Genomic DNA, 12097 nt, shown 5'->3' on the forward strand with positions numbered 1-12097 from the left:
AATTCTATGTTCCTCCCCCAGCGGGTTATGAAGTGGGGGGAGTGAGAAACAGCATGGACTGGTTTCCCTCTGGCCATGACGTAGCATTACGGTGGGTGGACAGGGCCGAGGATTGAAGTCCACCCATTCCTCTTTTTAAGGTCCGATTCTTGCCCGGTCTCAATTTTTAGGCTGGTGAGTGCAAGTTGACAGAGGGCGAGAAACAAAAAACTAAGTTCTCACCTTCAATCTGAGGCAGGAGGCACCCTCCTCTCACAAGCTGGAGACCTCCAGCTTCTTGTTCGAGATGAGGTGTCTATAGTTGTCTTCACTGGGGCTGGTTTAGCACACTGGGCTAAATCGCTGGCTTTGAAAGCAGACCAAGGCAGGCCCAGCAGCGCGGGTTCAATTCCAGTACCAGCCTCCCCAAACAGGTGCCGGAATGTGGCGACTAGGGCCTTTTCACAGTAACTTCATTTGAAGCCTACTTGTGACAATAAGCGATTTTCATTTTCATTTCATTTCATTTCATAAAGGGTTTAAATAAGCCCTGTACTTCCCAGATCAGAGAAGCTAATCACATCTTTGTAAACAAATAGCTGGAAGCAGCCAATCTGGGGGGTCATTAACTCCATTTGAGATATAAATTATTCATGTGGGTCCTAGAATCAAAAGGCTTGGTTTTGAAGCTAAAAGTTAATTAATTTTAATATCGATTGGATAATTTTAATATCGATAGTTCAACTAACCTCTTTCCCATGTAGACGAGTGATTTCGGGTGGAGCCTTGGTTGGAATTCTGGGAAGTTGTCGGTGGGATTTTTCCAGAAGGCCTTTGGTCTTAGAGCTAAATACATCAAAGTTTAGGGAGAGAAAGCCCTAAGTTCAGGAGGCAGAGGAACAAAATTTGGCAAGTGCTGTGGAACATCTGTGGATCAGGAGGATGGAGCTATTAGAAACCCGGGTGTTTCAAATTTTCTGTTAAAGTCAGGAATTGCAAGTGAAGTTCAGGCACGAGCTGAGAACCTGACCAGGCAGAATTGGCCACAAGAAAGTGGCGAACCTTCAAGAACCTGATTAGTAGCCAAAGTCTTCCTGGGGAAGGAGACATATGGAAACGAGAAGACAGGATTGAGGAATTTAGTCTGAAGTATCTGTGGTGGTGTTTTATCATGTTTTTTGATATAAAGAGCAATTAATAACCAAAGACAGTTTAGTTCGTGCAGCTTGCTTTACTTGGGTCTTATTCAGTAAAATTCATTGATTTTAAATCATGGAATCTTGTAGCTTCATCCTTTCAGTAGATAATGGGTTTCTGAATTTCTGTTTAAATGTTAATTATAACACCAACTGAAAAAGTGAAACTAAAAAGTGCAACATTTCCAGGAAGTGCATATTATATACTCCACGCATCTGACACCACAGGGCTGTACCAAGAATTAATAGATGTGGGAAGTACGTTTGCGTAACCAATTATATCTGATCAAGCAGGCACACAAAACAGAACTTTAACAACCACTTACTGACAAAGGAAATTCTATCCTTAACATTCAATTTTTTCTCAAAATGCTTATTGTGAAACTTGATAGAATCAGCCTAGACAACAACTTGTACTTACACAGCAATTTATGTACAAAGGACATGGGGAGGTTATTCAGCCCCTCAACCTGCTTCATCACTCTGGCAGATGTTCGCAGCCATCTTTAACCTCTCCCTACTCCGTTCCCACCTGCTTCAAGAAGACCACCATCATACCGGTGCCAACGAAGAACCAGGCAATGTGCCTCAACCACTACCGTCCGGTGGCCTTGACATCGATTGTAATGAAGTGCTTCGAAAGGTTGGTCATGAGACACATCAACTCCATACTCCCAGAATGCCTAGATCCACTGCAATTCACATACCGCCACAACCGGTCCACAGCAGACATAATCTCCCTGGCCCTACACTCATCCCTGGAGCATCTCGAGAACAAGGACTGACTACAGCTCCACCTTCAACACCATAATCCCAGCCAAGGCCATACCAAAGCGCCAAAACCTAGGACCTGGCTCCTCATTCTTCAACTGGATCCTCAACTTTCTGACACATGGAACAACAATCAGTAAGGATAAACAACAACATCTCCTCCATGATAATCCTTAATACTGAGGCCCCGCAAGGCTGCATACTTGGCCCCTAATATGCTCTCTACACGCACACGACTGTGTGGCAAAATTTGGCTCCAACTCCATCTACAAGTTTGCTCAGTAAGAAGTCTTACAACAACAGGTTAAAGTCCAACAGGTTTGTTTCAAATCACTAGCTTTCAGAGCACTGCTCCTTCCTCATTTTCTTGGACCGAGCAATTGCCATACCAGGCTGTGATGCAGCCGGATAGGATGCTCTCTATCGCACATCTGTAGAGGTTTGTGAGAGTCAATGCAGACATGCCAAATTTCTTTAGCTTTCGTAGGAAGTAGAGACGTTGTTGGGCTTTCTTGACTGTTGCATCAACGTGAGTGGGCCAGGACAGACTGTTGGTGATGGTGACCCCCAGGAACTTAAAGCTATCGACCATCTTTACTTCGGAGCCATTGATGCAGATGGGAGTGTGTGTCGTGCTACGCTTCCTGAAGTCGATGGTCAGTTCTTTGGTCTTTCCGACATTTAGAGAGAGGTTGTTTTCCGTACACCATGCAACCATCACTGACAGCTATCATCCATCCACCAGTGAACACCGAGCCATCAGGGCTATGTCACCAAAGACAGGGCCCCACATCAACTTCTTCCATCTGCAGGGCAGCACGATGGCGTAGTGCGTTAGCACTGCTGCCTCACGGAGCCGAGGTCCCAGGGTCCATCTTGGCTCTGGGTCACTGTCCGTGTGGACTTTGCACATTCTCCCAAAACCCGAAAAAAAAGATGTGCAGGCTAGGTGGATTGGCCATGCTAAATTGCCCCTTCATTGGAAAAAATGAATTGGGTAATCTAAATTTTTTTTTAAACTTCTTCCATCTGCCTCGAATCGACAAGGATTAAAACCTTTAAACTCAAACAACATAGAATCCCCACAGTGCAGTGGGAGGCCATTTCGCAAGTTTGCTGATGATACAACCGTAGTGGGTCGGATCTTGAACAACGATGAATCAAAATACAGGAGGGAGATAGAGAATCTAGTGGAGTGGTGTAACGACAACAATCTCTCCCTCAATGCCAGCTAAACTAAAGAGCTGGTCACTAACTTCAGGAAGCAAAGTATCATACACACCCCTGTCTGCAGGTGGAGGTGGAGATGGTTGACAGCCTTAAATTCCTAGGTGTGCACATCACCAAAAATCTGACCTGGTCCACCCACGTTGACGCTACGACAAAGAAAGCACAACAGTGCCTATACTTTCTCAGGAAACTAAGGAAATTCAGCATGTCCACACTGACTCATACCAACTTTTACAGATGCACCATGGAAAGCATCCTATCTGGCTGCATCACAGGACAGAGCAACACCATAGCAACGCCATAGTAATATGAAGGCACCATTGTTCACAATGCAGAGCTAAGTCAGCAGAAGACCAGTTTAAGTTGGTCGCGATAACAGCACAGAATCGCATTCCATAACATGCAGAAGTATTCAGACATGAAACAATTAAAACTAATGTTGCACATTGAAGATTGACAGCTAACCGTCAAATCAAACTCATTTGATTCTAACCCAAACCAATTAGGATTACATTGGGGTGTGGATAGATGGCTAAAGACTGATATGATTTTGTATAACCATGAGGGTCCGTATGGCCATTTGTATCCGGATCATTCTATACTTTGATCTAATCTATTCTCTATCTCTATACTTTCACTTTTCCACTCTAACTCTTGAAGTAAATGCAAGCTGTTTGCCCTAAGCAAGAAACCACCTCTGTATTATTTTAAAAGTTAAATTGTGTACAATGAAATGAAATGAAAATCACTTATTGTCACAAGTAGGCTTCAAATGAAGTTACTGTGAAAAGCCCCTAGTCGCCACATTCCGGCGCCTGTTCGGGGAGGCTGGTACGAGAATTGAACCGTCCTGCTAGCCTGCCTTGGGCTGCTTTCAAAGCCAGCGATTTAGCCCTGTGCTAAACCAGCCCTCTTTAAGTCCTTTTTGATAGCCGGTCTTATTAGAGAATAAGATTTAAGTGACTCTCAATTGTAATCAAATAGATGCAATAAACGATTCTTATCGATTTGCACCCGAGAAGTTATAACTCAAATTTCTACTGAGTTTTAGTGTTCGCAAGTGCCACTAGATCCGCATGGTAGATCTCTTACACAGGCCCACAGATCTTTAAAAGTGGCAGCACAGGTGGAAATGGTGGGGAAGAAAGCTTATTTATGCTTGCCTTCATAGGATGGGGTATCGAGTATAAAAGCTCGAAAATTATGTTAGTTATATAGAACGGTGGTTAGGCCACATTTGGAATATTGTGTCCAATTCTGTTCACCGCACTACCAGAAGGACATGGAGGCTTTGGAGAGAGTACAGAAACGGTTTACCAGGAGGTTGCCTGGTATGGAGGGTTTTAGCTATGAGGTGAGATTGAATAAACTGGGATTGTTCTCCCGAGAGAGACGGAGGCTGAGTGGCGACCTGATAGAAGTTTATTAAATTATTAGGGGTATAGATAGGGTGAACAGTTGGAGGCCTTTTCCCAGGACGGAAATGACAAGTTCAAGGTGAGGGGGGAAATGTTCAGTGGAGATGTGAAGGGGAAGTTCTTTGACACAGAGGGTGGTGGTGGCCTGCAATGCACGGCCAAGTGAGGGGGTTGAGGCAGATACGTTAGCGACCTTTAAGACTTATCTGGATAGGCACATGAACAGACGGGGTACAGAAGGATCCAGGCAGTTGGTCTAGATAGGACACGTGATGGGCGCAGGCTTGGAGGGTCAAAGGTCACGTTCCTGTGCTGTATTGTTATTTGTACCCTCCTGTATACCTCACCCGATGCCTGTTTAATAATAATAATCGCTTATTGTCACAAGTAAGCCGGTACGGGAATTGAACCCGCGACGCTGGCCTTGTTCTGCATTACAAACCAGCTGTTTAACCTGGTTTTTACATTGTTTACTTTATGTTTGTTCTATGTATTTTCTTTTCATGTGCGGAATGATCTGTTTGAACTATATGCAGAACAATACTTTTCACTGTACCTCGGTACACGTTACAATAAACAAATCCAATCCAATCGAATCCATTCAACTCTTTCACTGCTGGTCGTCTATCTCAGTGTTTTACAAACTTTTTGAACCCAGGGCCCATTTTTTACCAACCGGCCAACCTTCGTGACCCACACCGCCTGAACTTTGCCACCCACCATTCTCACTTACCTTTACCTGACAGGTGAGCCTGCCTGGTCCTCATGATCTCGCTCGCTTTGTTATTCAGTGTTGGATTTCTGATAATGACTTCAGCTGATGATTTAAGATCTCACAGCATCCATTGAAAAAAATACAGAGGTTTGTCCTCAAACTCGTTATGTTTAGTCTTCAAATGTCTTTGAAGTACTAAGCGCTTGAAACTTAAATTTGCCAGTGCATCCCTGCCTATAACACATGTGAACTTTGAATCCTGATTTGCATCGGCACTCACACCTCACGTAATTATCTTTATGCTGCTTTGATCCTGTTTTCAGTTTCTTCTTCATGGGTTGTTCACCAGAGGCCTTGGAGCTCACACCAGCACTGCTGGCAGCTACAAAATGGAGGAATCTCGCTTGCGGGCCCAGAACACGGGACATCAGGGTAAGGAGCACATGACCTGCTCTCTGCCATTGCTCCAAGCAGGAAGACTCCAGTGATTTTTAAAAATGTTAAAATCTGCACCTGGGTCAGCACGCTGACGTCAGGAGGAGGCGCTCTGGGCTCCGGGCCTGTGCTCTGCTGAGGGAGCACACATGTGCTGAACGGCAGGCATCCTGAAAGCCGGTCGCGACTGGCATTGTTAAAAGCCGGTCGCTCCGTTGGGCACTTCTTCCCATGATCGGGAACGTCGCGGCGCATGGCCCCGCAACCCTCCCGACACCTGCTCGTGACCCACCCACGGGCCGTGACCCTGGGTTTGAAAATGACTGGTCTGCATCAATGGCCTTGATGTCTTTAATATATATAGAAATCAACAATCTCAGTCTTCAATAGTCCAACAGCGTTCCTGAGTAAAGAATTCCGAATATTCATTGGGCGGAATTCTCCGCAAGGCCCAACGCCATTGTGAAACCTGGTGAGGTTCACGACGGCATTGGAAGCCTCTCCCGGCCCCCTATTCTCCCCTACCCGGGGGGATAGGCGGGCCGTACTGGGAAACTTGGTGGCCGGGCCTTGTCCCTGGCTTCAAGGCCCGGCACGCCAAGAATGACGCCGCGGCGGAGCCTAATGACGTCAGCCGCGTATGCGCGGGTTGGACAGCTCAAACCCGCACATGCGCGGTTGCCGTCTTTCCCCTCAGCCCGCCCCGCAAGACGTGATGGCTTGATCTTGCGGGGCGGTGGAGGGAAAGAGTGCGTCCCCTTGAGACGCCGGCCCAACGATCGGTGGGCACCGATCGCGGGCCCAGGTCCCCCCCCCCCCCCCCCCCCCCCACCCCCGAGCACGGTCGTGGTGCTCGATCCCGATCCGTCCCCCCGAGGCCCCACACTTACCTGGCCTCCATGTTCACGACGGCAGCGACCAGGTGTGGTTGCCGCCGTCCGTGAACATGTCGGGAACGGCAGGCCACCCGGCCCTCCGTGAAAAACGGCGGCCCCGCGTTTCTTCCGAGCGGCGTGTCGGAAGCCGGTCACGCCATTTTGGGGGGGGGGGGGGGAGAATAGGCGGGAGGTGCGGGAGCGGACCTCCCGCTATTCTCCCACCCATTGTGGTTGCGGAGAATCGCGGCCATTATCTTCTGAACAATAATAATAATCTTTATTATTGTCACAAATAGACTTCCATTAACACTGCAAAACAAGAGAAGTACAGCACAGGAACAGGCCCTTCGGCCCTCTCATGCCCGTGCCGACCATGCTGCCCGACTAAACTACAATCTTCCACACTTCTGGGTCCCGTATCCCTCTATTCCCATCCTATTCATGTATTTGTCAAGATGCCCCTTAAATGTCACTATCGTCCCTGCTTCCACCACCTCCTACGGCAGCGAGTTCCAGGCACCCACTACCCTCTGTGGAAAAATCTTGCCTCGTACATCTCCTCTAAACCTGCCCCTCGCACATTAAACCTATGCCCCCTAGTAATTGATCCCTCTACCCTGGGGAAAAAAGTCTCTGACTATCCACTCTGTCTATGCCCCTCATAATTTTGTAGGACCTCTATCAGGTCGCCCCTCAACCTCCGTCGTTCCAGTGAGACAAACCAAGTTAATTCAACCACTCCTCATAGCTAATGCCCTCCTACCAGGCAACATCCTGTAAATTTTTTTCTGCACCTCTCTAACACCTCCACATCCTTCTGGTAGTGTGGCGACCAGAATGAACACTATACTCCAAGTGTGGCCTAAGGTTCTACACAGCTGCAACATGACTTGCCAATTCTTATACTCAATCCCCTGCCAATGAAGGCAAGCATGCCGTATGCCTTCTTGACTACCTTCTCCACCTGTGTTGCCCCTTTCAGTGACTTGTGGACCTGTACACCTAGATCTCTCTGACTTTCAATACTCTTGAGGGTTCTACCATTCACTGTATATTCCCTACCTGCATTAGACCTCCAAAATGCATTACCTCACATTTGTTCCGGATTAAACTCCATCTGCCATCTCTCTGCCCAAGTCTCCAAACGATCTAAATCCTGACAGTCCTCATCGCTATCCCACAATTCCACCAAACCTTTGTGTTGTCTGCAAACTTCCTAATACAGAACCAGTTACATTTTCCTCCAAATCATTTATATTATACTACCAAACAGCAAAGGTCCCAGCACTGATCCCTGTGGAACACCACCAGTCACACAGCCCTCCAATTAGAAAAGCACCCTTCCATTGCTACTCTCTGCCTTCTATGACCGAGCCAGTTCTGTATCCACCTTGCCAGCTCACCCCTGATCCTGTGTGACTTCACCTTTTTGTACCAGTCTACCATGAAGGAGGCCTTACTGAAGTCCATATAGACACATCCACTGCCCTACCTGCATCAATCATCTTTGTGACCTCTTCGAAAACTCTATCAAGTTAGTGAGACCATGACCTCCTCCTTCACAAAACCGTGCTGCCTCTCACTAATACGTCCATTTGCTTCCAATGGGAGTAGATCGGTCTCGAAGAATTCTCTCCAGTAATTTCCCTACCACTGACGTAAGGCTCATCGGCCTGTAGTTTCCCTGGATTTTCCTGCAATAAAGTTACTGTGAAAATCACCTAGTCGCCACAGTTCAACGCCTGTTCGGGTACAATAGAGGAAGAATTTAGAATGTCCAATTCACCTAACAAACACAATCTTTGGACTGTGGGAGGAAACCGGAGCACCCGGAGGAAACCACACAGACACGGGTGAACGTGTAGACTCCGCACAGACAGTGACCCAAACCAACCCGGGTCCCTGGAGCTGTGAAGCAACAGTGCTAGCCACTGTGCTACACTGCCGCCTATCGTAAACTGCCACCAGCTACAATTTTAGAATCAAACCCAGGCTCCGAGAGCATTACCCTGGCCTCTGAATTGCTAGTCCAGGCTCCCAGAGCATTACCCTGGGCCTCTGGATTAGAATCATAGAATCATAGAATTTACAGTGCAGAAGGAGGCCACTTGGCCCATCGAGTCTGCACCGGTTCTTGGAAAGAGCACCCTACCCAGGGTCAACACCTCCACCCTATCCCCACAGCCCAGCAACCCCACCCAACACTAAGGGCTATTTATCATGGCCAATCCACCTAACCTGCACATCTTTGGACTGTGGGAGGAAACCGGAGCACCCGGAGGAAACCCACGCAATCACGGGGAGGATGGGCAGACTCCACACAGACAGTGACCCAAGCCGGAATCAAACCTGGGACCCTGGAGCTGTGAAGCAATTGTGCTATCCACAATGTTACCGTGCTTCCCATTACTAGTCCAGGCTCCCAGAGCATTACTCTGGGCCTCTGGATTAGTAGTCCAGCGACAATACCCTATTCTGAGGCAAATTAAATAACCAATTAAAATAAATCAAATAACATTAGGGAGTTCTTTCCTTAAAAGACATGAGTGAATCAGATGGATTTTTACAACAATCAATGGCAGTTTCATGGTCACCATTACTGAGACTAGCTTTCAATTCCAAAGGTTTTAATATTAATTAACTGAATTTAAATTCTGTCAGTGGCCATGGTGAGATTTGAACCCTCTTTCGCAGATCATTAGCCTGAGCCACTGCCTTACCAGCCCAATAACATTACCACTATGCCAACATCCCCTGTGAATGGAAGGTGCCTTGTGCTTTATGATTGTGCTCTCAACCTGTCCTGTCACCTTCAATTACATTATATATCCTTTCATTCCAAGCCAGAGGTAGAATTTCTCACCAATGCTTCACAATTTGCTAAGCACTTCTTTTCTAAACAGTAACAATGATTAAAGCATTAGGTTTCCTTGTCCAATCGGTTTCCTTGTCCACTGATTGGAGCTGAATAAAATGTCCCACGTTGCTTTACAATCATTATGAAACAAAATTTAATACCGATCCACAAAAGGAGACATTGAGACAGGTGACCAACAGTAATACTGAGAGGGGAAAGAATAGCAGGGTTATTGTGAAAGAGTGTGGAACTGGTTACATTGCTCTTGCAGAGAGCTGGCATAGACTCAACAGGCCGAATGGCCTCCTTCTGTGCTGTAACCGTTCTATGATTCTAAGTAGGTTACAGACTACTTTGAAGAGGGGAGAGAGAAACAGGAATTTGGAGAGGTTTAGAGAGGGAATTTTAGAACTTGGGGTTGAGGCCGTTGAAGACGCAGTCACCAATGATAGGAAGATAGGAATTATACAGCGATTAAAATCAAAGGTGTTCAAGAGGCCAGAATTAGAGCAGTGTAGAGTTCGGTAGAATACAGAGATAGGTAAGAATGAGGACCTGGGGGAATTTGGAAAATAGGGATAGAAATTTTTTTATTGAGTGTTGCTGGGCCAGAAGCCAATTTAAGTCATTGAGTACATGTGTACCAAGAGGTACTAAAAGAAGTACATCTAAACCATACTTCATTCTACAACTGTAAAACCCAGTCAAACACCTCTTTTCTTCTCCTTTCACCTTCGCCCATAATCCTCCCTGCATGAAAACTGCATGAAGCGCATTTTTAGACCTTGATGCTCAGTTATAATCTACAGGAGAAGGAATTATATATTACTCTTAACTTTAAGCTTCCATATGCACTTATGAATTTGAACATCAGTTGTGACAGGGGCTGTCGGAAAAGAACAGGTTGGATTGGATTGGTTTATTGTCACGTGTACCGAGCTACAATGAAAAGTATTTTTCTGCAAGCAGCTCAACAGATCGTTTAGTACATGAAAATAAAATAAAAAGAAAATACATAATAGGGCAACACAAGGTACACAATGTAACTACATAACACCAGCATCGGGTGTAGTGTTAATGTCAGTCCATAAGAGGGTTGTTTGGAGTCTGGTAACAGTGGGGAAGAAGCTGTTTTTGAATCGTGCTTCCGCGTTCTCAGACTTTTGCATCTCCTGCCAGATAATGACACACAAAACAAAAGTGGAACAGAAACACAGTTTTGGCATATAACTGAGAACGTGAAACATAATGGGCCAGATTTGGCAGTCAGTGACAAAGGGACAGCGCTCACTGCTGACCTTGCAGAAAGCAGCCCACAAAGATCGAGCGGTTTTCTGGGAATTTCCCCTTTCCTGACATTAGTTTTAATGTGGTGCCAGATCACAGGGATCTCCAAGTGCCCAGCAACAGCACTGCTATCAACAGGCTAAACGGCCAATTGCACTGAGATATTTTCCCATATAGCAAATCAGGAAGTAAAATGCACTGATTATTTTTCATTTAAAATTAAAGTTTACAGAGAACTAAATAAATGCTTGGGACATCGATATGGGATTAAGTTAGAAACTGAATATCATGAACATCAAAAAATGTTTAAAGTGTAGAATTTACTATAAGAAAAATTTGACAATCCCCAAATAAAAATAAGTTTTTCCACAGCCAAAATATTAATTATGAACTTAGTACACTGTTAAAAACCCATACATTCAACAAGGTGCAACTTTGTCAAGGATTTTACAGTAAGATAATAGCGTTCTAGGGGAAAATTGCATCAGTTCAATGACTTCTAATTGATTGCAGTCTGGGGTGGAATTTCAATCGCCTATAGGGAAGTATAAAATCACTGACAGCAACTTCTAATTTCTGCATTTTACAGTGCATGTGCAGGTTTCAGAAGTGCCTGTCACGTTCAGGGGAGTAACAAAGACCAATGTTGAGTTTCACCAGCATTACTACTGCAAAATACGAGCTGAAGACTGAATGCTCTCAATTGGCATACCTTTCTGATAAAGTTGACATGACATTCTCCTCTTTGCTGAACGGGACATGCAGGAGGCACTGGGTATTTGCTATGCTGAGCACTCTGCTGTGCAGCATACGAAACAGCAGATAGAAAGCGGACCTCAATGAAGTTTCTTTCTCTGATCACATCAGTTGCATCAAAAGTCTAAAATGATTTTTTTTTAAAAAGGAAAATCAAAGCTTAATGAAAACGTTGAGGTGGCATTTCACAATCAGACTGGCCCTTACAGTTTGGATTTTAAAACAGGCAGATATTCTGGTCAGCAATTCATACAAAAAGTACTAAAAATATCACGTATTAACAAAACAAAAAATTATAATGGCCGTTTTGCTTGTTATCAGATTCGTGAAGGGAAAACGGTGAGCAGAGATCATCTGACATCAGGCCCATTTGTGACAGCTTTATGGCACTTTGCCCAAGTGACACTTCTTGTGTGGGACCGGGCAGCCAGCGCTAATCTGGGATAGAAAGGGTGAGAGAGAGGGAGGGGGGGAAAGGGGAGAGAGAGAGGGAGGGGGGCAGGGGGAGAGAGGGAGGGGGCAGGGGAGAGAGAGGGAGGGGAAAGGGAGGAGAGGAGGGGGGAAAGGGGAGAGAG

The 12097-nt window shown here is 45.8% G+C and overlaps 1 protein-coding gene across 1 annotated transcript in view; it reads right to left on the reverse strand.

Annotated features, from left to right (window-relative positions):
* Positions 1 to 12097, reverse strand: part of manba (mannosidase, beta A, lysosomal) — a 125061-nt gene that overhangs the window by 92645 nt on the left and 20319 nt on the right. The window contains 1 exon segment of the mRNA XM_038792894.1: positions 11479 to 11646. Within this exon segment, the coding sequence (XP_038648822.1) occupies positions 11479 to 11646 (168 nt within the window).

The sequence above is a fragment of the Scyliorhinus canicula genome, chromosome 3 (assembly GCF_902713615.1).
Source record: "Scyliorhinus canicula chromosome 3, sScyCan1.1, whole genome shotgun sequence".
Taxonomy (NCBI): domain Eukaryota; kingdom Metazoa; phylum Chordata; class Chondrichthyes; order Carcharhiniformes; family Scyliorhinidae; genus Scyliorhinus; species Scyliorhinus canicula.